This window comes from Callorhinus ursinus, unplaced genomic scaffold (assembly GCF_003265705.2).
Source record: "Callorhinus ursinus isolate GAN/ISIS: 27379988/994484 unplaced genomic scaffold, GSC_fseal_2.0 scaffold60, whole genome shotgun sequence".
Lineage (NCBI taxonomy): Eukaryota > Metazoa > Chordata > Mammalia > Carnivora > Otariidae > Callorhinus > Callorhinus ursinus.
In genome coordinates, this window is record NW_027397122.1 from 7,072,684 (window position 1) to 7,097,883 (window position 25,200).

Consider the following 25,200-nt stretch of genomic DNA (forward strand, 5'->3'; position numbering starts at 1 on the left):
GTCCTGTCGCCCGGGGCAGGGAACCAAACCCAGCCATGGCCCCAGCGTTGGTGCAGAGTTGTGAACAAAGCCACTTTCATGGGGAGTGCTGAGCTTGCTGTTTTCTGGAACAGGGACAGGGTAACAGGGACAAAGCAGGACCTTATTTCCCTCCTGCCTCTTCTCCGCTGGTGGCAATCTCAGGCGCCATGCGGGCGTGGCACGGGATTCCCAGCATCGCCGTGACCCAGGGACATGGGAGCGGGCAGCCCCCGTGGCTGCAGCAGGACCCCTGAGAGCACCATCAGTCACCCACTGTGGGCTTGACTGAGAAACAGTCCTTCTGACCCCGAAGTTCAGTGCTGCTCCTTGGCCTGGGGGTGATCAGGACATCCACCCTGACTCCTCAGGGCCAGACCCACATCCTGCCCTGGACTTCTCCCTTTCTCTTCGGAGCCACTGCAAACTCATTCATTAATTCATAGCAGGTGCGAGAAGCTCCCAGTAGCACCATCCCGGTGGTGGGGGCCCAGCTGGGAGCACAGAGCCCTGGGATGTTACAGTCATTCCCATGGCATCCACTTAGGTTAGTGGAAACCCGTGTACTTCCAGGCTCCCATTGAATGTGCTTCCTCCAGAAAGCCTTCCAGCTCCCCCCTCAGGCAGAAGGAGAGTCTCCTGCAGGTGCCTCTGAGGCCCACAGGCTGACCTTCTGGCAACACGCTCACCTGGAAGCCAGCAGCCAGCACCGTGCTCACAGGTGGTTGGCGCTCAGCAGCTCCATCTTACATGGGAAATGGACACAGGGACGCACTAACTGAGGACGTCGTTTTACTACCAAGAAGACAATTGCAGGGGGAGGGAAGCACCTCGAATCTTTGTTTTCCCGTCCCAGCTTCACTTGACAGGATTGGAGGGTGGGGTTGCAGCCCATCCAGTTGGCTGATTTATTTACAAACTTTATTTTATTTTGAGAGAGAGCGGGGAGGGGCAGAGGGAGAGAGAGAATCCTCAAGCAGACTCCCTGCTCAGCGCGGAGCCCGACGTAGGGCTCGATCTCACGACCCTGAGATCCTGACCTGAGCCCAAACCAAGAGCTGGACTGTGCCACCGACAGAGCCACCCACGCACCCAACAAACGTGTGTTTTAGGAGGTTTTCTGTGGAAGGTCATCCAGGCATGCGGGGTGCCTCCCAATTGGGAGTAAGACCACACTGCCCCGGGGCTTTGGAGGTGCAGGAGGTGTGCATGCGGATCAGATGCAGCCCTGGTGGTGACCACGGGCGCCAGCGTGGACGCTGGGGGCAGTGCCCGTGCCTGGGGACTCACGGTGCGGTTTGTACAGACACGACATTAGCGCTGGGCTCTTCGGTAAAGACGTGTTTCCTGAGTGTTTAAAAGACGAACACTGAAATTGGCTCCCTGCTTCCTCCCCGATTGGACAAAGTGCTGTTTCAAAGTTTGTTTTTGATTTTCATCACTTTTACTATTGAGTGAATGTGTATGGTTTTCTTTTTACTTATCTTGCTTCGATTTCATGGATTTTTCCTAAACCCGTGGCTTGATTTCTTCAGTGTGTAGGGGGGGCATTCTCAGTAAGTACCGTTCCGGGGCTTGCTTGTGTCTCATTCCGCTCCTCCTTGGCCCCCGTTATGTGTGTGTTAGAACTCCTCACCACGCCCCACGTAGCGTCGTTCCCTTCCCCGTCTCCCGTGCCTTTCCTGCCGGTGCTTCTGGCTCGATACTCCTCTGACTTGCCTCCAGCTCGAGCATCAACGCCTTCACCATGCCTCTGCTGATGGAATCGTTGGCCTCCTGCTTCTTTTCATTAATTTTATTTTCACGTCATCCTAGGATTTCCACTCGATTATTCTTAATGCACTCCAGTTCTTCTGTGAAATTCTCTTATATTTTTCTGAGATGTTTTCCGTTTACTTCTTTTCAAGTGTGTGTCTTTTAACTCCAATGCATAGACAGCTGTGGCTGTTCTTCTTTCTCTTTTTTCTCTTTTTTTCTCTTTGTTTTCATTTCTGTGTTCTGGTACCCATTACTAGCATGCCTGGTCAGTTTTTTAAATTAAATATTTGAATTGTGTTTGAAAATTACAGATAAATAGATAGGTGGGTGAATGGATGGATGATGGATGGATGAATGGATGGATGGATGATAGATGGGTGGATGGGTGGATAGTTAGGTAGGCGGATGGATGGATGATGGATGGATGATAGATAAATAGACGGGGTGGATGGATGGTTAGTCAGGTGGATGGATGGGTGGTAGATAGATGGGTCTGTCGATGGATGGATCAACTATAGATGGGTGGATGGATGGATGATAGATGATTAGATGGGTGCAGGGGTGGATGGTTAGGTAGGTGGATAGATGGGTGGTAGATAGGTGTGTGGATGGATGGATGGGTGGATGGATAGATGATGGATGGATGGATGGATGGATGGATGGATGGATGGATCGATCGATCTATAATAGAAGCAGGCTTTGGAGGGTAATATTTACTTCCAGAGGAAGATATTCTCTGGGACAGATTACTGAGATCTGGGGTGGGGGGGGAGGCTCATCTGTTTCTGGCACTGGTATCCCCACAGTGTAGCCTTCAGGGGCCTCACCTTGAATCTTAGGTAAGTGCTTTGGGCTCCCCGGTTGTTTTTCGGCCCCACCATGAAACTGCTCAAATCCCTGCTTATTCTGTGGCTTCTCAGCAGCCACTTCCGTCTCGGTTCCAGGCGTTTGGCTCTGTTCTCCAAGCTGAGGAGTCAGAAACGCCTGCATGGGAGGCTGTGCTCGGAATGGTTCTTCCCTTCCCTCAAGTCCCGGCTGCCCGCATAGCCCGGCCTCAGTTTTTATCTCTGCAGATCATCAGTGGGGTTTCCACAGCCCTAACCACGGGCTTAGGTCCTGCCTCTAATCCACGTGCTGCCAAATGGGTCTGTGGCCGGGATGTGTGACTCACCCTAATGTTGCCCCTTTCCTGGAAATGAGTAATATGAGTGATATGGAATTTTTAAAAAACTTCATCATGCTTTTATCCACCCTCCCTTGTTCTAAAGCAGAAACCAAAATAACCTGTATTTCTTACAATGTTATTTTATTGACCCTGGTAGATTTGCCCAGTTCTTAAAGCTAAGTATTTTTGTTTTTTTGTTTGTTTGTTTTTTTAAAGGCAAGATTTAAAAAATATCCAGAAATAGTGATAATGCAGGGCCTCAAGCAGATGGGCATTTTGTCAGGGAAATGTATAAAATTCGGTGGAGTGTGTGGACTTGGTGTTAAACAGCAGGTTTTCATGGTGCTTGACCGCACGCCCTGAACGACTGGGGCTGAACCAGGGTCTGCGCCCCTTTCGGGGGCAAGGACACCAGCCAGCAGGTGGGACGTTTACCGGAAAGCTCGTGGCCCCGGGTGTGGGCCGAGCTACCCGCTGGGGACAGATGGAGCTTAAGCACCCACCCAGCCACAGCCCCTGGGCCTGCTCTTTCTGGAAAGTGGGTCTTCTCTGTGGAGGGTCTCCTGCTGGTGTGCAGAGAGAAGGCCTGGCCCTTTCTAAAGTGAGAGCCAGCCTGCGGGATGGGCGGGGTCCATCTGTAAGTACACAGGCCTTCAGGGGGTGACACTGTGTGTGCTGCATGCCCTTGTCCTTGCAACGAGCTTGCAAGACGCTCCTCAGCTCACCTGGCGTGCCAGAGCCGGACGTGGGCCCTGTGTTCCGCATCCTGCGTTTGGGGAGCATGCCGGGCAAGAGTGACCCGCCCATGGTGGAATCCGGCCCCTCGCCTGTGGCACGCATCTCCAGAAGTGACCCCGTTCCTTCCAGGACAGAGACCAGGCCTGTAAGCGAGTCTCTGTTCTGCTTTCTCTGCCGCAGATACTCGAGGCTGCGCTGAGATCCTGCATCGCGCGGTGGGGATGTCCGAGAGCCCCGTGGGGCCCAAACCCGCGACGCTCCGGGCCGACATGCCGGCGGCACCTGCCTTTCAGCGGGCGTTCACGTCCTCCTGCACCATCTCTAGCAGCAGCCCCGGCCAGCAGCGGGACAGGTAGGGAGACGGGCCCTTGAACGCAGCGCAGACCCTGACCACAGGCCCCAGGAGGGGCGGGCGGGGGACTTCACCTGCAGCTGACACCCGGCTGCTCTTGATTCAGAAATGTAATCACATACAAACCCCGGAGACTGTGTGCCCCCGCCCCCCCAGTGTTGACAGGCTGAGCACTCAGGGACCACACCGGCAGGTGGAGTCTGGGGCCAGCTAAGGACCGGGCGTCTGTGACCACGTGCTCTGAGCTGAGGCTGGAGCAGGAATGCAGGGGGCTGGCCGGGGCTTAGTCTCCTTGGTGGCCGGGCCAGGCCGACTCCAGACTGGGCAGAGGGGCAGGCAGGCAGGATGGGGGTGGTCCTGGGGACGTAGAGGTTGTGCCGGTGTTCGGGAAAGTGCGGGGACAGCCCTCGGGGGGATTGGGAGGGCAGAAAGGGGGAATGCAGACACCGAGCCGCTGCATGGGCCCAGGGTAGGAACGGCTCCTGAGCGGCTCCCTTGGGCAAGGACACGGCGTCCCAGTTCACTCTCCTTATCCTGCCTCCTGACTCTTTACAAGGGGGGGCTCAGCCGAGGACGTCCCACACAGAGCGCAGAGTGTTTGTTAGTGAGGTGTGTGTGATGTGTTGGCTTGGCGGCTCACTTTCTGGATTTGTAACCCTACGGTACTTTCTGATACCCTCGATCTGGGAAATCCCGGTTTTGGATATGGTAACTTCTCATGATCCCTTTTTTTTTTTTTTTTTTTTTTTAAACAACCTGTATTTTATTTTATTTTTTAAGTAGGCTCCACGCCCGGTGTGGAGCCCAGTGTGAGACTTGAACTCACAACCCTGAGTCAAGGCCTGAGCTGAGATCAAGCCCCGGCTGCTTAACCCACTGAGTCCCCCGGGCGCCCTAACTTCTCCTGTTCGTACTGGGATCCCATAATCAGCTGGTTTTCCAGCAAGCACTTAGTGGAAACTGAGGCAGGCCCCCATGTTGGCTCTCGGGGGTGGAGGATGCAGAAAGCGGGGGACACGGTCTGTGCCCAGGGAACGATGCTCTGCCAGGAGCAGTACACGGTGAACCGTGTGGTTGACCTTGGAGGGAGGGACACAGGGACACGGGGCCGTGCTTGAGTTTTGTCTGGAGCGGAAGGGGCTTTGCTGGGTGGAGAGCGAGGAAGGATGTCACCAGAGCACTGGGGGACCCTTGCCGATCTCGGGGCGTCTCCTAGGGCCGGGCGTTCTCAATGCGGTGTCCTTCCCACAGCCCTTCGTCTGCCGAGCTCCCGTGGGTGGAGAGCAGCCCCAAAGCCACGCTGGCTCTGCTGGGGAGCAGCCGGCCGGCAGGAAGCCTCCTTGGCTCCGGAGAGTTCCCCAGCCCTGGCCCCGACGGCCCTGGGCGGCCCCACCTCCCGCCCGCGGAGCTCCAGGCCTCTTTCCACAACCACGAGCTGTCGCTGGCGGAGCCCCCCGAAGCTCTGGGCCCCCCGAGTGGCCAGGCCTTCCTGAGTTTCAGCACGGCCCCCGTGGGAAGCGGCCTTCCCCCCGGGGAGGACCCGGGCACCTTGCTGGCTCATTCCCACGGAGCACCCCAGGCCCCTGGCACCCCGCGGACCACAGCAGTGGCCGACAACGGCTTCCTGTCCCACGGCTTCCTCGTGACGCCTGACCGCGGTGGCCACCACAGCCCAGGACTGCCGGGCCAGGGCCTGACTCTGCCTGGGCAGCCGCCCCTTCCCGAGAAGAAGCGAGCCTCAGAGGGAGACCGGTCTTTGGGTTCGGCCTCCCCGTCCTCGAGCGGCTTTTCCAGCCCGCACAGCGGGAGCACCATGAGCATCCCGTTCCCAAACATCCTCCCGGACTTCCCCAAGCCTTTGGAGGCTGCAGCGCCCTCCCCAGGTAGGCACGTGTCGGCAGTGGTGGGCGCCGCCACGTGCGATTCCCCCAGCAGAGTCGGGGGGGGGGGACCCTGGGATTTCCCCGGCGGCACCTTGAGAGCGAAGCCCAGAGCCTTCCATCGGGGTCTTCCCCTCGTCCTCCGTTCCCCTCTGCTCAACACTCACCCACATCGGCTTCTGTTTCTCCCGCCACTTGCAACCCTCGTTCTTCAAAAATAACCTTTCTTTTCTCAATTCAGTGAATTCATTCAATTTAATTCGGTATTTCAAATTTAATTTGTATTTAATTTAATGCAGTATTTCAAACACGTACGAATAAGATCCTGACACGATTAAGCCATACCGCGCTGCTCGGTCTGTGGAGAGCCACCCGGCGCCGGCCGTGTGTCGTGCCCCATCTGTGCTGTGTCGGTCGAGAAGCACCTGCTCCCTGTCGCACCCCCCCAAGCCGGTTCCCATGGAGTTAGAGAGAGTGCTCTTCCCCCGAGACACACCGTCCTCTCCCTGGGTTGGACTTTGAGCGCTGGGTTCCGTGTGAGGTGAGAGGTTGCAATAAAATGTCCAGGGTGACTGTTTTTATATTCTCTTTTACAGATAATCCGGGTGATAAGCACGTGTCTGTGAACTTTGTCCAAGACACATCCAAATTCTGGTACAAGGCGGATATCTCCAGAGAGCAAGGTGCGTGGGCAGGATGGGACCCTGGGGTAGGGACCTCCGAGGGTCACAGCCTCGGGATGAAGGGTTAGGGCAAGGCTCACACTTTGTTACACACCCCTGTGGAAAATGCAACAGATTGTCCCAGGAAGATGCTCCCCGTCGCCACCCAGGCCCTGAGCTGCAGGGGCCGACGGTCAGGAGGAAGGACAGAGGTTTCTCCAGCACCCTGGTATCTGTCCACGGCGGACAGACACATGGTTACCGAGGGGGCGTGTGTTGGAAGTAACCGCGTGCCACGCACATGTGCTGCGCAGCATCTGCATGCCCGGGGCGGCCAGCAGACATCTGACGTTGTTAGTTTGTTTAAGCAGCTAATGCCACTTCTTCCCGGAGAACGAACGGAAGAGGGTTCCAGGAGGGAGGTGGCCCCGCGAGGCAGCCCCGGGGGCGAGCAGCTATCGTCCTGCAGCAGGATTTGTGGGGTCGCTGCGACATGCTGGTCCTCCCCGGAGGAAACCCGGGGACCGCTAGCGGGCGTGGGGCTGGGCCGGCGATAGCGTGCCTTGGACCCAGGAGGAGGGCTGCACGACGTGGCTCCCCCGTGCAGCCCGCGCACACGGCTTATAGCTTCGGGGAGAAAGTCGTCCGGGGTCATCCTGAGGCTTACTTCCCAACTTGCCTGGAAAGAAAGAGTTAAGTGGCTGGCAAACAGCCCTGGTCAGCTTTCTCTTTGGAATTCTTCTGTTCAATTAAGTAGCTCATAAAAATGGTAAGAATGTGCCTTTCTTCCCCTGAGCTCAAGGAACCTATTGTCATTTTTCGTGGGGGGGAGCCCGCGGCCCGGAGAGACCTCCCGATTCCCTGAATTGGCCTTTGTGGCCGTGCTGCTCAGCTCGGGTCCAGGCTGTGCGTGGCTGAGTGTCCCATTCTTGTCCCCTCCCTGCCCGTGGCACGGGATGGAGGCTGTGAGCCCAGCACCCCAGCGCGCCTCGTCCAGCCAGAGGGGCTGAGAAGGGCCTGTGACATGTTCTAGAAAATTCTGTGCAGACCACGTACTCTGCTGGTGCAGCATCTGGGCCGGGATGGCGGGCTGGGCAGGGGCTGCTGGAGCAACTGGGGCTCCACTTTCGAGGCAGGTGGCAAGCGCCAGGCGGTCCCTGCAGGACAGATGTGGCAGATCCAACCTCACCGGCTTCTGGAGGGTTCGCCGCGGGAGGCACCTGATAAGCGCACGAGGGTTGGTGGGCTCTGGAAGCACCAGCTGAGGGAGGCCGTGGGGACGTGGCCACTGACTTCACCGGCCTCACAGGGGAGCATGAGGCCCCCACAGGGCAGGGCCTCGTCCTGTGGGATGGGTCCCCCTCATTCTATTTCAGAACAGGGTCTGACATTAACCCCAATCTCCCCTCCGGGGGCGGGGGGCAGCCCCGGCTTCCGCTCCGTCTGCGGCCATGACACTGGGGCACTTCTCTCCCACCCCCCACCCCCCCAGCAAAATAAGATCACGACATTAAAAGGGGAAACCAAAAACTCTGGTGAGGTATATCATGACGGAAAACATGCAATTCTGTCAGAGATCTTTTCCCTACGGCAACAGAATAATGCACGGTCAGCCCCCAGATGCAGACACCTGCCACTAACAGGGGCCTGCTGGTGCCCGTGTGTGCCCGCCTCCCCACCAGCCCCCACACCCGTGTGGATGGCCCTCGGGGTTAAGCGCAGGCCCTCGCAGGCCTGCACCAAACCCGCCCCCCTTCCAGAGAGCAGTGCCTTCCCCATCCGGCAGGCCCCGCTTGGAGAGTGGAGGGTAGGGATTTTATTTGTAAAGCCATTATTAGCTAAACGCTCCCCCAGCCTCAGGTAGGGAAGATGGGAGGGCAGGTCGGCCAGGCCCAACCATCAGCCCTGACTGGGTAGGGCACTCACAGCCCCATCCAGGCTGGATGCAGTCGGCCACGGAGCCACGGGACGGAGGGCCACTTTCGGCCACATTTTTGCCATCCCCTGGGGTGAACCATGGGATTTGCATTAAACATTCAGTAACTTTTTGGGTCCATCCTTTCGATCTTTCCCTCTGCTCGATTGGAAGCACACATTCTAAAACGTCTAAGTACAATGCTGTGCGTACTGGGACCTGGTCCCGGCACTTGGGCTGTTGGGTGGGCCAGATTCCTGGGCGGTCAGCTGAGGGTCCTCCCCTGTGCCTCACGGGTGCTGTGGGGCGAGCAGGAGTCCTGTGTGCCTTATAGGGTGGGGGGGGGCTCCTTTGCAGTCAGGCCCCCCTTGAAAACGATGCATCATCACAGAGACCCCCCACCCTACCCCCAAGGGACCCGGGCCTGCTCCCTCCGACCCAGTTTGCAAAGGCACCGCAGGCAAGCCGTGTGGACCCCGGCAAACGTGTGCGTCTCTGCTTCCCTCCCCAGCCATCGCCATGCTGAAGGACAAGGAGCCTGGCTCATTCATTGTCAGGGACAGTCACTCCTTCCGAGGGGCCTACGGCCTGGCCATGAAGGTGGCCACTCCTCCCCCTTCCGTCCTGCAGCTCAACAAGAAAGGTAGGGACCCGGGAGCTGATTGGGAGCACTCACCCAGCTACGGTGTCTGTGCAAACATGGCTTCGGGTTTCTTTGGAGTCTCTTGTCTTTTTCCAGTGTGGTCCACTCAGGACTGTCCTTGTACAAGCAATATCGTTAATGATTTGTGAAGTTTATGTCTTTATTGCTTTGAATGAGTGATGCATTCCCTTGTTCGGCAGGCAGGAGGGTAGAAACGGGCCTTGCTGAGGCACCCGGGCCCCCTTCTGCCCCAGGAACCATAATCAATTCCTGTGATTTCTCACCGACTGTCCTCCAGCATCAGTACACAGGCACTTTCCTTTTTCCTCACGTAAAAGGCCGTGCCCTGCGCACACCATTCTCGCACCTGCGCTCCGGAGAGCACTTTGCTGGATGAAGAGTGACGCTGGGGTCAGCCTGGAGTCACAAGAGGAGCCCCGGGGGTGGGGGACCAAGCTGCCCTTGTCCCCAGTGCCCTCTGCCCGATGAACCATGCACAGCTGTGTTCAGATTCTTCTACTTACTCTTCTGTGAACTTTCCGTCTTGGACACAACCACGTGCAGAGAAGGTTTCCATGGCTCCGTGCATGGTAAATGTTCCCATGAAGCAAACACGTCCGTGCCCGTAACCCAGGAGACAACCTTGGCAGGAGGCCCCTGCATGCCCCTCCTGCATGTCACACTCCGTCATCCCACAATCTTTCGGGTATTCCAGCGACCCCTAGATTGGGCTCCGTGAGGCCCTTGGGGCTGGCCCCGTGTCCTTCCGATGTCCTACTGTCTGTCCTTTCCCTGCCCACCATTTCTCCAAGAATCCCCACTTCTGTGTGCTGGGGGGCCGTCTCTGGGAACCTAGACGTGTGAGTGCTGGGTATGTTGGAGTGTCCGAGGGTGACTGCTTCTCTCTGGTGTCCAGAGCGAGGGACTGGATCACTCTAAAAGGTTGGTGAGTTGGCTCAGATAGCAGCTCCAGCGTGGAGTCACGGAGTCCATCACGGGGCCTTTCCCACCCTCCCCTGGTGACAAGGCCCGTCCCCAGCTGCACCTGCCCCTTCCTCCGTGTCCTGACGGGCACACACCCTTCAGATCACCCATCCTGCCGCTGCAGACAGGAGGCCTCCTAAGTAGAAGGTAGAGTTAACAGCTTATTTGTATTACCCACTGAAAGAGGAATCCCTGAACATCCTGGTCTTGCCTGTTTTCAACTTTATATCAGAAAACTAGTATGTATTCTTTTGTGAGTTGCTTTTGCTCCTGTTATAAGAGACATTGTTTCTACTTGTAACACCGCTCGTGCGTGTTACCCTCTGACAGCTTTCCAGGGAATGAATGCAGGCCCCACCTCGCAATAACGTGAATCACGATATAACGTGAATCACGATAATACGTATCGCAATAACGCATATCACAACAGTGTGATTCACAATAATGCATATTGCAATAACACGTATTGCTATGATGAGTGTCAGATAAGCTTTGGGGCTTCTCAGTGCGCGTAAAAGCTACCTTTACTCTGTACTGTGGTCCACTGAGCGTGCAACAGCCTTATGTCTAAAAAAACAACGCACACACCTTGATGAAAAAATACTTTTGGTGAAAAGCTCACCACGATCTGAGCGTATCACCTGTCGTAATCACGGATCACAGTAATCAGTGTAATAATAATGAAAAAGCTGGAAATACTGCAAGAAATACCAAAATGTGACACAGAGACACGAAGTGAGCAAATACCTTTGGAAAAATAGCTCCAGGAGCGTCACTTGACTCAGGGTAGGCACCAGGGGTCAGTTTGCACTTCACAACAGGAAGCGCAAGAAGGAAGCAGGCTCCTCGTGTGGGTGCCGGGCTCACTGGGAACGGGGGAATCCGTATAAGCAGATTCAGAGCTCACACGTTTAAAGAGCAAAATGACACTGGCCTGCTTCACTCCCGAGCCACGCGCAGGACTGGAGAGGCTTGACGGGAATCCCTGGGTGGAGGCTCTGCTCACGGCTTCCAGGAGGAAGTGACCTCGGAGCTGTGCCTGGAAGGACGTGAGATTGGGTGGCTGAAGCATCCAGCCGAGGGGCTGTCAGGGAACCTAGGTGTCTGCTGTGGGGTGAGCGGAAGGGGCAGGGTGCAGGGGACTCAGCACAGACCCCAAATCCGGATGGTGTTGTCTGGAAGCAAAGCGGAAGGAGGCTTCGTGCAGATCAAGTAGAATAGCTGAGCCTGGCTAGGAACCCAGCGTGAGAAGCTCCAGCAATCCTGAACGAGGATTGCTGTGGAGCGTGCGGGGTGGCTCTTGGCTCCATGGGAACTGCAAGCCAGCGGTCTTTCCTGCATGCACTGTCGCTTTGGAAATGAAGACGGTGCTCTGTGCGTGTTCTCGTCTCCCGGCATGCATCCACCTCTCAGGCCGACCTTGACTCAACCCTAAGGTGAAGGTCACAAAACGTCCCCGGCGCCCTCTGGCTGAAATCTTCGCCGTCTGCCTGTCGCCGTCCAGCCCTGGATTTGGCAGTGGGGTGTCACGGTGCAAGGAGAGGTTTGAGAGGAAAGAGCCCAGCGAGTCAGCATCTCGCCTCTTGGTACCCGGAGACCGGGCAGCGACAGATGTCCAGGACGGATCTGTTCTCCGGGCAGCCATCCGGCTGGCCGTCCCAGTGAGACACTTGTCCCCGGCGCGTGTGTCCCCTTCAGTGCGGAAGACGCGGATCCTTTTCCTCCCACAACTGAGGATGCACGATGCTCCTTTCCACACCTGTGTTCACCACAGCCTGCCGTGGAGTCTGGCCATCTCCCTCCCCACCGGCGGGTGCTGCTGTCGGCCGGTTTCCAGCTCAGTTTGGAGGTTTGGAGGTTTTCTGGACGTGCCTCGTCTTCGGATGCACAGGCTGGCGGGGGCAGCGATGTTCTGTCTGGTCCCCGTGACAGAGGGCTTCCTCCCCAGGGGTCTGTGACGTGGCTCCTGGCTCAGTCGTACCCTCAAGGCTGGTCCCTTCTACCTCTTGTCAGTGGCTTGCTCTCAGGCATCACCTTGTATCCAGATCCTTCTAACCTCTCCCGTTACGAGGGTTAGGAGCTGGAGAGCGTGTTTCCGTTCACAGCAGCTGACTCATTCCCTGCACTGGGGATGCTTTGCAGGATGTGTGAGGGTCTCTTCTGGGACCCCTGCGCCTCCGGGCATGTCACCATGGGGGCTCTGCTCTCCTTCCCAGGACACTGTTTGGCAGCCCAACGAGGCCAGCAGCCTGGCTCCGGGGCCCCTCCCTTTAGCTGGTGCTCTGTCCCTCTCTCCCATCCTCCCGTGCTCTAATTTTTTGTTTTTTAAAGATTTTTATCCATCTATTTGACAGAGAGAGACACAGCGAGAGAGGGAGCACAAGCAGGGGGAGCGGGAGAGGGAGAAGCAGGCTTCCCGCGGAGCAGGGAGCCCGATGCGGGGCTCGATCCCAGGACCCCGGGACCATGACCCGAGCCGAAGGCAGACGCCCAACGACTGAGCCGCCCAGGCGCCCCCCTGTGCTCTCATTCTTAAATTCTCTTTTCTTTCTTTTCAATTTCTTACCACAGCGGGAGATCTGGCCAACGAACTCGTTCGGCACTTTTTGATAGAGTGTACCCCGAAGGGAGTGCGGTTGAAAGGGTGCCCCAACGAACCCTATTTCGGTAAGTGGCTGCGAGGTCACAGTCGACGTCCTGGCCCACGCAGTGTGCAGCACCCTGCTGCCCCGAGCGACAGGGCCTCCCCACCCCCCGGGATCCCCAAGCCCTCCCCCCCGCCCGCCGCCGGGCTCCCCAGCTCCCTCACCCGATTATCGTCTCCAAGATAAACTGGATAAGGAATTGTTCTGAAGGCTTTCTCAAAACCAAACAGATGGCAAGCAGGTAGCACCCTGGCAGGCAGGCCCGTGAGCATGGACCGGGTTAGAGCTGGAACCCGGGCCCTTCCTTCCCAACCTCGCAGGCTTGTTGGGACAACACCCAGACACATGGTCCTAGCCTCCAGGAGCACCTTGCAAAGACCACGGAGGCACCTGGGCTGGCTCAGACTCAGCCGACAGCTGACTTCCTCTTTACAAATTGGTGCCTGTGTGTCTTGGGCCAGAATCACCTGCAGTTCCTCTCCCTAGCTCTTAGCTGTCTTGCTGGACTGGTCACTTCACTGAAGTTTTGCGCCAAGTCCCGCAATAACGGAGCGTGTTAGTTGCTACAAATATAAGTGCTCGCCCTCCACAGCAGCTTCCTTCCCGCAGTGCTGTGTTTAGGGCGGCATTAACGCCCCTCTGCTGTTCATCCGTTTGCAGGGAGCCTGACGGCTTTGGTGTGTCAGCATTCCATCACGCCCTTGGCTTTGCCCTGCAAGCTGCTCATTCCAGACAGAGGTACGCGGTCGGGTGTTCCGTGCTGTTCCTTCTGGCCGCGTGCATGTCGGGTCCATGAGGATCCACCAACGGAAGTCAGACTGGAACCTTCCTCTGTCCTGTGCCCTGTGGGTAAACCCCAAAGAGTGTCGTGTAGCCCACCCAAGTGGGCCGACAAGAGGCAGCCCCCAGCGATGCCGTCACCTTATGGGCTTTGTGAATGGCTTCCCTGGATAGAAAGCATCTGCATCAAGAGAACTTCAAGGCCACACTTGCATTAATTTGTACAATTCTACAAAATCAGCAAGATACTGATATTTTTGAGCTTAGGTGACAAACTGTTTGCTTTGCCTTTATGGCTGTTTGAAAAAATATCTAATTAGGCACCCATTGCAAAACAGCGTGATTTGGCCGTATTTCTCAGCTTCCTAGGCAGTATTAATTTCACATAATTTTATTAGATTCCATAGTGATTAATTTATAATATAGGTAAGTGTGATTTACCTTTTGCAATTCATTGTTCATGATTGCTGAGAAAGACATGTTGCTGGACCGTGTCGCACCCCCGCCTGCTCAGAACGCAGTGCTGGGGTCCACGGGCCGGGGGTTGTCACCAGGAGACAACCCAGGTCACCCCCTGGGAATCCAGGCCCGAGTCTGACCGTGTCGTGAGGACTCTTCTCTGGTGAGCCGGACTCATTTCTGCGTTTTCTTGCTCCGTCCCGCAGATCCGTTGGAGGAGATAGCCGACAGCTCTCCCCAGACGGCGGCCAACTCGGCCGCAGAGCTGCTGAAGCAAGGGGCAGGTCAGTCTCTGGCTTCACGTGCCCCGTCCTAGTTCCTGGGCGGAAGGGGGTCACCTTGGGTCTGCGGGTTTCCTCCTGTTGTGTGTGTGTGAAGGAGCTCCCTCTCTGGGAGCACCCCCAGGCCTGGTTGGGCAGCGAGTGTGAGCGGACAGAACCAGGACTCCCCGGGCCAGAAATGTCCCCACTGTAAACAAGACCAGAGACCGCGGGAGAAAGCCAAATCCTGGGTTTTGTCTGGGGAGAAGGCAGGGAGCTGGGCTGTGGGGGGCCGGCCTCCCCCCAGCCATGAATGTAAAAGCGCTCACGGGCCTGACTCAGCAAGCCAATGGTTTCGCCCTCGCTGCCCGCAACCCAGGGTGACGCAGACCCCCAGACAGTGCTCTTGCCAGGGCACCTGTTTTTTAAATTAATAGACTTTATACATTTTTTAGAGCAGTTGTAGGTTCACAGGAACATTAAGAGGAAGGTACAGAGGTTTCCCCCACACCCCTGCCCCGTGCATGTGCGACATTCCCCATTACAGCGTTCCCCCACCAGAAGGTACATTTGTTCCCATCTGTGAACCTACGTCATTATCACCCAGAGTCCAGAGTCTCCACTGGGGCTCACGCTCGGTGGTGTTCGTTCTGTGGTTTTGGACAAATCCATAATGCTGTGTATCCACCACCAGAGTATCACTCAGAGTGCTGTCATCATCCTAAAAATCCTCTGTGCTCCACCTGCTCACCCCCGCCCTCCAGACCTTGGCAACATTGACCCCTTCCTTGTCTCCATGGTTCTGCCCTTTCTAGAATGTCTTAGAGTTGGAATCATTACAGTTGGTAGCCTTTTCAGACGGACTTTGTCCCCTAGTGATAGAAGTTTCCTTCATGTCCTTTCATGGCTTGGTGCCGAATGATCTTACATTGTCTGGACGGACCACAGTGTACTCGTCCATTCCCCCACCGAAGGGCATCCTGCTGGCGTCCAACTTTTGGCAGTTATGAATAAAGCTGCTGTAACATCCGTGTGCGGGTTTCTGTGTGGACGTGAGTTTTCAGCTCCTTAGTGTAAATAAAAAGCAGCATGATTGCTGGATCGTATATTAAGAGGATGTTTGGTTCTGTGGGTTTTTTAGATTTTATTTGAGAGAGAGGGAGCATGCATGCACATGAGTGTGGGGAGGGGCAGAGGGAGAAGCGGACTCTGCTGAGCACGGAGCCTGACACAGGGCTCGATCCCAGGACGCTGAGATCATGACCTGAGCTGAAGACAGATGCTTAACCGACCGAGCCACCCAGCTGCCCCTGGTATGTTTAGTTTTGCAAGAAACCAGCATTGTCTTGCAAGAGAGCTACACCATTTTGCATTCCCACCAGCTGTGGGTGGGAGCTCCTTTTGCTCCACATCTTTACCAGCATTTGGTGTCATCAGGGTTCTGGATTTTGGCCATTCTAATAGGTGTGCATTGGTATCCCGTCAATGTTTTAATCTGCATTTCCCTGATGACACGTGACATGGGTCACCTCTCCATCATTGCCGCCTGTACGCCTTCTGTGGTGAGAAGTCTGTTAAGGTGTTTGGTCCGTTTTTTAGTTGGGTGGTTTTCCTATTGTTGAACTTTAAGAGTTCTTTGTGTATTTCGGAGACCAGTCCTTTATCAGACGTGTCTTTTGCAAATATTTTCTCCCAGGCTGTGGCTCGTCTTCTCATTTTTTTGACATTGTTTCTCACAGAGAGGAAATTTTTAATGACATCCCGTTTATCATCTTTTTTTTTTAAAGATTTTATTTATTTATTTGAGAGAGAGAGAATGAGAGATAGACAGCACGAGAGGGAAGAGGGTCAGAGGGAGAAGCAGACTCCCCACTGAGCAGGGAGCCCGATGTGGGACTCGATCCCGGGACTCCAGGATCATGACCCGAGCCGAAGGCAGTCGCTTAACCAACTGAGCCACCCAGGCGCCCTCGTTTATCATTTCTTTCTTTCATGGGGTCGCCTGTTGTGTTGTCTTTGAAAAGTTTGTCACCAGACCCAAGATGATCTGGGTTTTCTCCTATGTGATCTGGAAGTTTCATACTTTTACATTTTACATTCAGGTCTGCGGCCCACTGTGTCAGGGTTTGGGAGGGGTGTGAGATCTGTGTTACGGTCTCTGTTTTGCACGTGGGCGTCCAGCTGTCCCAGCCCCTCTGTGGAACACGGGATCTCCTCTCCATTGTGTTGTCTTCACTCCTCTATCAAAGACCAGCTGACTTTATTGATGTGGGTCTATTTCTGGGCTCCCAGTTGTTTTCTGTTGATCTGTTCGTCTGTTCTTTTACCAATAATGCAGTCTCGACTACTAGCTTTCCAGTAAATCTTGAAGTCAGGTAGTGTCAGTCCTCCAACTCTGTGCTTCTCCCTCAGTCTCCCTCATTTCTTGTTCAGTCTGTGCTATTCTCGGTCTTTTGCTCCCATATAAATTCTAGAATCAGTTGGTCAATATCCACAAAATAACTTGCTGGGATTTTTATTGGAATCGTATAGTGTCTATAGATCAGGTTGGGAAGAACCGACATCTTGACAAAATTGAGTCTTCCTATCCCTGAACATGGTATCTCTCTCCATTTATTCATCTATCTTACATTTTTTGTCAAAGTTTTATAGTTTTCCTTGTAAGTATTTCTTGTACATAATTGTATTAGATTGATACCTAGGTATTTCACTTTGGGGGCTGCTAATGTACATTGTATTGTGCTTTTAATCCCAAACTGTGATTGTCCTGTGCTGATGGACAGGAAAGGGATTGACTTGTATATTACTCTTGTTTTCTGCATCGTGCTGTAAATACAGCCCCACTACTTGCTGTTGCAGCATGCGATGCAGCCCCTGTGGTCCCAGAATAAGAGGGCTGTGGACAAGACCGAGGCCACGGGGCTCCTGTGGGTCTGCAGCCGTGAGGGAACCGAGTTCCCCATGGTGGACGTTTGCTCTTGGAAAGGTTGGGGAAGGGAATTTCAGAGACTGGTTGGAGGCCTGGACAAGAAATACCTCCTTTCTGCACCTCATATTGGTAGCGTACTTCACAGCTGTGGCTCCGTGTTGGAGGTCAGTGCAATCTACAGCTCTTTTCTTGTTACTTCCTCTGTACATTGTGCATCGTTCTTCTGTGCAGCTTTTCTCTGTGGAACTCCCCATCACTATGCCTGTTGCCCAGCTAAAGTTCATCTCTCTGGTTTCACAGCGATGAGTGTTGAACTTTCAGTTCAGACCTCCTTGAGGGATACATTCTGTGTGTCCAAAATGAAGCTGACGTGGTTTGCCCCAAACAGCAACGTGTTAGAACGTGAAGCTCCAAAATGAGGAGCGTGGCTGTGTCAGTCCTGGGTTTAAGTCCAGGCTCTGCCACTCAGGGTTTTGACCTCTGGCAGCACACTCAGCCACGTGGATCTCGGCGTATCGATGATAATGATCTCTCCCCACAGCGTGGCTGCAAAGACCAAGTGAATCAGATGTTGAAAACCGCCTTGGGAACCATAACGTGGTCACTCACATAGGTTGTGGTGATATTAGTCCTGCTGTGTTTGCACGGGAAAATGCTCTTCCTGGCCCAGGAAAAATGGCCTTTCCTGTGGCGGGGGCCTCACCCTTTCCCTGCACGGGCCTCAGCTGGGCACCTCCCTAGTATCTCCAGGGTGCAGCCCTGTGCTCAGCCTGGGGTTACACTGCAGCCCACATGCCTCTAGGCTCTGTACTTAGCTTAATATCATCTTATGACAAGCTGCCTGTTGTTTCTCCTTAAGCTTCATGATTATCATTTCCCCCAATAAATATCCAATTAATAAATAGGTCAATGAATTCACTAATCTTAATTAGGAACCATAATGTCCCTTATTTTTAGATATTACGGTCTTTCGTTCTATTCTGGCTTATCATTATTAGATACACTTGATAATCTTGTTGAAGAACATAGGGCAGGTATCAGTAATGCTGGAGGACTTGATGTTTTGAAGGGTGGCAGTTCCCAGGACTTGAGGCGGGCCCTGGGGATCTCATGTGAGCATCTGAGCTGAGCATTTACACACGACAGGGTGGAGCCTCATGTTTCTAAGACACATCGAGGGGGTTAAATGTCCGTGTAGCTCACTTCATGGGTGACAAGGCAAGGCGTGGAATCGGGACACGGATCCGTGGCTGGAGTGAGAACAAAGTAGCAGTGAGCTTGCAGAGGCCCCATGGTTTTTGGAAAAAGTGCAGGAAGGTGGTCAGACTGTCCCATCGGTGATCACCTCAAGGAAACTGATTTTTTTCCCCCAAACTAAATTTTGTGAGTGTTCTCATTCACCCCGGGACTTGAATTGTCCCGTGTGGAGTCCCCTCCCCATAAAGTTGAGGAAGCAGCACCCGGGAGCGTTAGCAGAGGCGGGCGTCCCCAGTGAGGGTGCACGGTCCGTCGTCTGCTTCCCCTTCTCTCGTGTGACTGAGGCCCTTCTGGGTCGTTCCAGTCTCTGACTGTTGGCATTTTTGGTTTCTTCCTTGGTGGTGTTGAAGCTGCGGGATGCAGTCCATCCTGAGAAGAAGGACCAGAGCTCTGGTACATTTTCCAGCAGCGTTGGGCTGTGTCCTTAACTTACCATATTGTGAAATGTATTTTCTTTATAAGAGGAGTAGGAGCTTTTTAAGTTAAAAAAAAAAAAGATAGGGGCGCCTGGGTGGCTCAGTGGGTTAAGCGCCTGCCTTCGGCTCAGTTCATGATCTCAGGGTCCTGGGATCGAGCCCCGTGTCAGGCTCCCTGTTCAGCGAGGAGTCTGCTTCTCCCTCTCCCTTCCCCTCTGAACCTTCCCCCTGCTCGTGCTCGCCCTCTCTGACAAATAAATAAATAAATAAAATCTTTATTAAAAAAGGGAAGAGACATGGAAGAGAGAGGGAAGGTGAACTGCTCAGAGGCCTGTTTCCCAGACCGCCCTGGATGTTTTTCCTTTTCTTGCTTCGAGTAAGAAGTTCACCCATTTTTGTTGCACACCACATAGGTCTCGTTTTCAGTGGCTGTGAAATGGTCCGTCTTGTGATTCAGCTCCTTATGGTTGCTCTGCTCGTTTGGCTTGTTTCTGGCTTCTCAATAATACAGACAACCCTTGGGAGGCTACCCTTCTGCTTTATGTCTTTTTTCGGAATCTTGCATTGCTCTCTTAGGACCCAAGTTCCTGGACACAGTAGGGCTGGGTGAGGCCGTGTGTTCCTGAGGCTTTGTACCCCGTGCGTTTGATGGGCACGGCCCCATTCACAGGAGGCAGCCCTGTTCCACAAGGCGGCTCCTCCCCACCTGCACCGGGACCACGTGTCAGGTAGAATTGGACGACGGGGGCCAGACTGGGTGGACAAATACCAGTCATCCTGCGGATCCTCCCTCTGCTGGAGAGCAGGGCTCCGGGATGGACCTGTGTGCTCAGCAGACCTGCCCCCAGATGTGCTTTATCAAGTGACAGCTTCCCTCTTCTGCTTTGAGGAATGACCCCGTGGCTCCGCCTTCAGGGGCGAAATTCCCCAAACCCCGACTCCTTATCAAAAGGCCATTTGTGGTGCCACAAGGGAGATGGGGTCCGGGTTGGTGGCCGCCTGTCCTGGCGCAGACCCAGGCTGTGCCCGTTTTGTGGGATTTCACTGTCGTTAGATCAGAATTCCTTGTCTTCTTGTTTTGGGAAATGCATCACAGTAACGCTAATGAAATCAAAGGCAGAATATCCACCCTCGGAAAATCACGCAGTCTTAAAGTTTCCAGGCACCCATCCATCTCCTGCTCGTACACACGCACTTTTTCTTTTATACTTGTGATCGTAGCACAAATATGGTTTTTATTCTGCTTTCCCATCAACCTCTAATGTTTTTGTGGGTTTAAGAAATAGTTGACGTACCAGCCCTGTGTGGGCCTGCGGCGCATGATGAGAGGGTTTGATTATCTAAGTCGTGAGGTGGTCACCCCCGGAGGCTCAGCTCACGTCCGTCTTCTTGTGTAGATACAGTATGAAGAGGAAAAGAGAGGAAGGTTCTCCTTGTGCTGAGAAATCCTAGGACCCACTCTCTTCATGACTTTCCCGTGAACTACCCGGGAGCGTCGGCCGTGGCCACCTGTCTTCTTGTTGCTGTACACGTGGCGTGGCTGCCACTTGATGGTTGCTTGGTTTTCCGTGTGGGGTTCATTGAGCCATTCCCCGTTTCCCTGCTAAGTCAGCACGTGGCTCCCTTAGCCCCACCTCTGGGCTGGTCGTCCGCCATGGTTATGGAAGATTTCCCTTCTGAGCCTCCTGATAAAGATGACCATGTTGTCCAGAAGGGCCGTCCAGGTTGACCCAGCGTTTCATCAGAGCGTGGCAGGCGTGGGGTGCTCGGCAGCTACATTGTAATGTGCCGACATGCGCTCTGTCCCAAGGGACACATGTAAACCCCTCAAATCCAGGTGGTAGCTGGAGTGCCGGTCACCACCAGCCCTGCCGCTCCCCTCGGGTCCGTGCCAGCCAGCCGCAGGGAGCGGGTGCGTCTCCGACTCCCGCCCACCCCTGAGCATCCCTCTGGGTGAGAACGTGCAGGTGCGACCTTCTGAAGGTGCGTCTGCTCTCAGGACAGGCACGTGGCGTTGTCAGGGGGCATTATCTGTGGCCGGGGACGCTCGCACACAGCCTCCGTGCTTCACTGTAAAATCCACAGCGCACCCTTGGGAACATTAGACGCTTCTCACCGAGCGTGCCCGGTACCCGGTAGTTTCTCCGTGGACATTGCAGCAGCAGTATGGAGATGGGGTGTCACGGCATGGTGGCGTGGACGCCCAGGGGCTGGCTGCGAGGCTCCTGGACCACTTCTTGGGGTCTCCAGGCCACTGTGTCCTCCTCCGCCACGGGGCGGGTGCAGATGGGCTGAAACCGTCTCTGGAAGGTGTCTGCCACGGCCTGACACACAGGGATTGTCCTCAGAGTGAGCAGCCTTGGCAGAGCTTGGAGACACGGAAACGGTTGTGTTCAGGGTGGAGAGTTCTCTTTAGATGCTGCCTGGCAGCACAGTGCATTTCCAGCCCGTACAGGGGTGAGTTCTCCAGCTGCTTCTGGTGAGAGCAAGGGAGTGGTTCAGGGAACTTCGTAGGGGAAGCTGGGGTCTCAGAGGAAACTCCCTGCTGCTCGCGAGTTCGGGGGCTGTGTCCTCTAGAGGAAGTGGGGTAGCTCCCTGCAGTGAGCATGGCAGGCTCCGTGCAGTGCACACTCTCACCAAAGACCCCATCCACCGGCCTCAGGCTGCGTCGTTCCAGGGAGGCTTTCCGGAATCTGCTCCTTCCCTTCATTCTGGGCCTTTCCCGTTGGGTCTCTTCAGTGGCCCCAATAATGATTCGATTCCAGTGGCTTTTCCCCGCAACGTCGGTGAGACCCCAGCCAACATGCTTGTCATGCTCAGCAACCTAGGATCAAGGGCGAAGCTTTGTTTTCCGATGAACTTGGTGCAGACCTGGGGCTTACTCACGGAAGCAGGGGCTTCTGAGACCCCAGAGCTTCCCAGGCTTTGAAGATGAGCTGTGAATCGCAGCATTTGCCTGGAGGCCGTGGATGGCTCGTCGCTCGCGGACCGCGACACTCACATGGAGCCTGACATCCGGCAGGGCAGGGGCACGGGCGGCTCTGTTCTTGGGGGTGGTGAGGGCTGCGAGGGACACGTTCTTGGTAGCTGGCCAGGCGGGGCCGTGGCTCCTGCCAGGAGCGAGCGGTAGGCAGAGTCTGAGTGTCTTGGGGCACACCGACCTCACACGCGCCCCAAAGTCCCACGTCAGCTTCTGCGTGAGCTGCAGGGATCCAGCCTCAGAGGGCCATCGGGCTGTTTACCAAGCCCTGTTCACACGCGACAGTTTGCTCCCTGCCCCGAGAAGCGCCCAGCCCCGTGGCAGGGTGGGGACGTGACCCAGACGGGATGGGCCGATCCGTGCCTTTGTCACGCAGCCTCTGCCTCGAGTCACACGCCTCATGCATCGTCCCCGCTGCTCTGGGCGCCGTCACTTCCAGCGCCTTTGGGGTTTTGGCTTCCCTCTCACACGTTTACTGACCTGCGGTGGTGCCGCGGACCCACACCCGCACCGAGGCGGGGGAAGGGTCTTCGGCCCCACTGGGGACACGGCGGCAGGGGCGGTGGGAGGCTTCCGGGACGGGGCCTCGGGGCACGTGTGTCCCTGGTTCCTCCCCATCCACGCCTGTGGAATGGGGGGCTGAGGGCTCTGCCTCCAGTGAACACCCTGCTTCCCTGGGTGTCTTGCAGCCTGCAACGTGTGGTACCTGAACTCCGTGGAGATGGAATCACTCACGGGCCACCAGGCCGTCCAGAAGGCCCTGAGCCTCACCCTCGTGCAGGAGCCGCCTCCCCTGTGCACGGTCGTGCACTTCAAGGTGTCAGCCCAGGGCATCACCCTGACGGACAACCAGAGGAAGTGAGTGTGCCTGGGCGCCGGGCTGGGGGCGGGCCTTCTGGGCGCACTTGGGGTCAGACCTCCTGCCAGCCTGCGTGTCCCCGGGACGTGGCTCCGGACGCGTCCCTGTCCTTCAGGACCTCCCAGGAGCTGCGTGTAAACCGAGGACATTCGGCACAGACGTTTTCTTCGTAGGAGTCAGGAAACTTGTAAAGAAAAAAGGAGAGAGAGAGATTTGGACCTTTGAGTGTCACACGCACACACGAGTTTAATTTTTAAACACAAAAATCTTTTAACTCGACTCTGGCAAAACACTGGGAGACTGATGGAACTCACCCATCTTTGGTTTGAGGTCATTACATCTGACTGGTAGTCGTCCCATTTCAGGTGACACTGTGAGCTTGCTAGATGTTAGTTCAGTATCTAGATAATTAATTGTAATGCAGCCATTAGTTATATATTAAGAACAACTAATATTAGTTATTCATGACCATCTATTGTATAGTACGTTACAATACTAAATGTTATCTAGATGGTGTTTGAATGTGTAGATGCTAGATGATACTTCGGTGGCTTTCAGCAGAGCTGTCCCTGAGTGGGTTCTACCTAGCAGGTGTCCCGGGAACATAGTAGGGCCCCAGCCCGAACGGGGAACAGAGTCAGATGCACAGATAGCGGCGTGCTGCCCCCCTGCCCCCCATCCCCCCCCCGCGGAGCCCCTGACCTCAGAGTCAAAGACATTTCTGATGCACTTGTTGTTCATTTGTTTTGGAAACAGCCCGGTGTGGTTAATAAGAGAGCCGGGCCATCAGCCATAAGGGCAGGGGGAATGGCAGGAGCATCGCAGGGCACAAGGCCAGTCATGTGGCGCCGGCCGGTGAGGCAGCCCTGACCCGCCCTTTGCGCCCACCCCACAGCCAGTCTGTACGTTCGCAGTGTGCCGTCCGCTCCTTCCTCATGTCTGATGTGGGCTCCGGTCCCCGAGAGTGGCCGGCCTTACTGGACACCGTGTCCCCAGTGAGGAGAGTTCGGCTGGAGACGGTCGGTGGCTGGACATGGCTGGCGGTTCTCGGGCCAAGCACAGGATGGCCGGGCTCACTGGCTCACCTCCGGGGCCGTGCCAGGGCTCCGGGGTTCGGTCCCGACCTCCGCGTGGCTGGCAGGTGCACGATGTTACTCTGCTGCATGCTTCCCTCTTGCCAAGAGCCAGCATTTCCAACACTGCTCAGCCCCGCGTCCATCTGCCTGTTTGTGGCGGGCGTACGCGTGGTTCTTCTCTCCAAGTGACTAGTAATCCAGTCGGCTTCCGCCCGACTCTCCTCCTGGGGGAGCCCGTGCTGTGTGTCCCTGTCACCCTCACGCCCACTAACAGAGCCGTGTCCCCTCCACCCCGTGTCCCGACAGGCTCTTCTTCCGGAAGCACTACCCCGTGAGCAGCGTGATTTTCTGCGCGTTGGATCCACAGGACAGAAAGTAAGACATCTCTCTTTGTATCAAGCGATGCGTGTGCGTCCTTTGCCTGTTAAATTGATAAAGAAGTGACCATAACTCTTCCTTTTCTTTTTAATCTGTAAGGTGGATCACGGATGGCCCCTGCTCGAGGTAGGTTCCCAGGACGCCAGTGCCCTTCCTGTCACCGTCCAAAGTGCATCTCTGTACAGATTTCCAAAGAGGGTATCCCGTAGGGGAAATGAGGGAACCGTGCCAATGGGTTCGTGCCATAAACACAAACAAAAGTGTGTCCTTCTGCAGGAAGGGCCTCCCGGGGTTCACTTTGCTGCTTGCTCTTTCCTGGAGGCACGGTACTTACCCCAGACCCGTATGTGGCGCAAATAGTGTGGAGGCGAATGCACGGCTTTTCGGGCTGTTCAGGGCGGGCGTGGACTGCAGGTGCATCGAGGTCAGGGTGGAGGAAGGACTTCCCCTGGATGACTGTGAATGACACAGTGTTCAGCGTTTCCCAGATGCAGGGGGAGCACGGTTTCCGCCTGCCCTGGCTCCACGGCAGGCCAGTCCCGCCAGGCAGGGGCGCTCCCAGAACCTTCCGGAGCTGTCGGCGCTGCCCAGCCCAGTTTTCTCCATGTACCCTAATCTGATTGCCAGGAACAGGTCAGACCACAAGAATCCGCTTGTAGCGTCCCTGGTTCACGTTCCTGTTCGTCTCGGGATCTGATAAAGCGCCCACAGGCCTCATGCTCTGGCACGTGGGGCTGACGGCGCTCCCGGCCGCGTGGAATGTGCCACCCCTCCAGGGTTCCTTGAGCCAGTCCCTCTCATGGCTGGGAAACCACTCTCCTGGAACAAAAGAATCCATTTTTTTTTTTTTTTTTTTTTAAGAAGGAGCAGAAAGAGTTTCCCGGAGACAACGGAAGTCCCCGCGTGAGGCTCAGGGCTCACGAAAGCCCATTCGGAGAACAGCTCCGATTCTTCTAATGGTTCCTTACTTGCCCATAGTTGGTAACTGGGGTGCGGGAGGCCCGAGAGGAGAGCTTCTGGCCCCCAAGGGTGGGAGGGTGGCCACG

At 55.5% G+C, this 25,200-nt stretch overlaps 1 protein-coding gene across 1 annotated transcript in view; it reads left to right on the forward strand.

The window, feature by feature from the left end:
- The window catches only part of TNS3 (tensin 3), a 118,696-nt gene that overhangs the window by 90,526 nt on the left and 2,970 nt on the right, over nucleotides 1–25,200 (forward strand). The window contains exons 19-28 of the mRNA XM_025853108.2: nucleotides 3,860–4,031; nucleotides 5,283–5,914; nucleotides 6,508–6,594; nucleotides 9,000–9,131; nucleotides 12,687–12,782; nucleotides 13,421–13,498; nucleotides 14,206–14,283; nucleotides 22,531–22,699; nucleotides 24,083–24,151; nucleotides 24,254–24,280. Of these exons, the coding sequence (XP_025708893.1) occupies nucleotides 3,860–4,031; nucleotides 5,283–5,914; nucleotides 6,508–6,594; nucleotides 9,000–9,131; nucleotides 12,687–12,782; nucleotides 13,421–13,498; nucleotides 14,206–14,283; nucleotides 22,531–22,699; nucleotides 24,083–24,151; nucleotides 24,254–24,280 (1,540 nt within the window). The remainder of the gene's footprint in view (nucleotides 1–3,859; nucleotides 4,032–5,282; nucleotides 5,915–6,507; nucleotides 6,595–8,999; nucleotides 9,132–12,686; nucleotides 12,783–13,420; nucleotides 13,499–14,205; nucleotides 14,284–22,530; nucleotides 22,700–24,082; nucleotides 24,152–24,253; nucleotides 24,281–25,200) is intronic.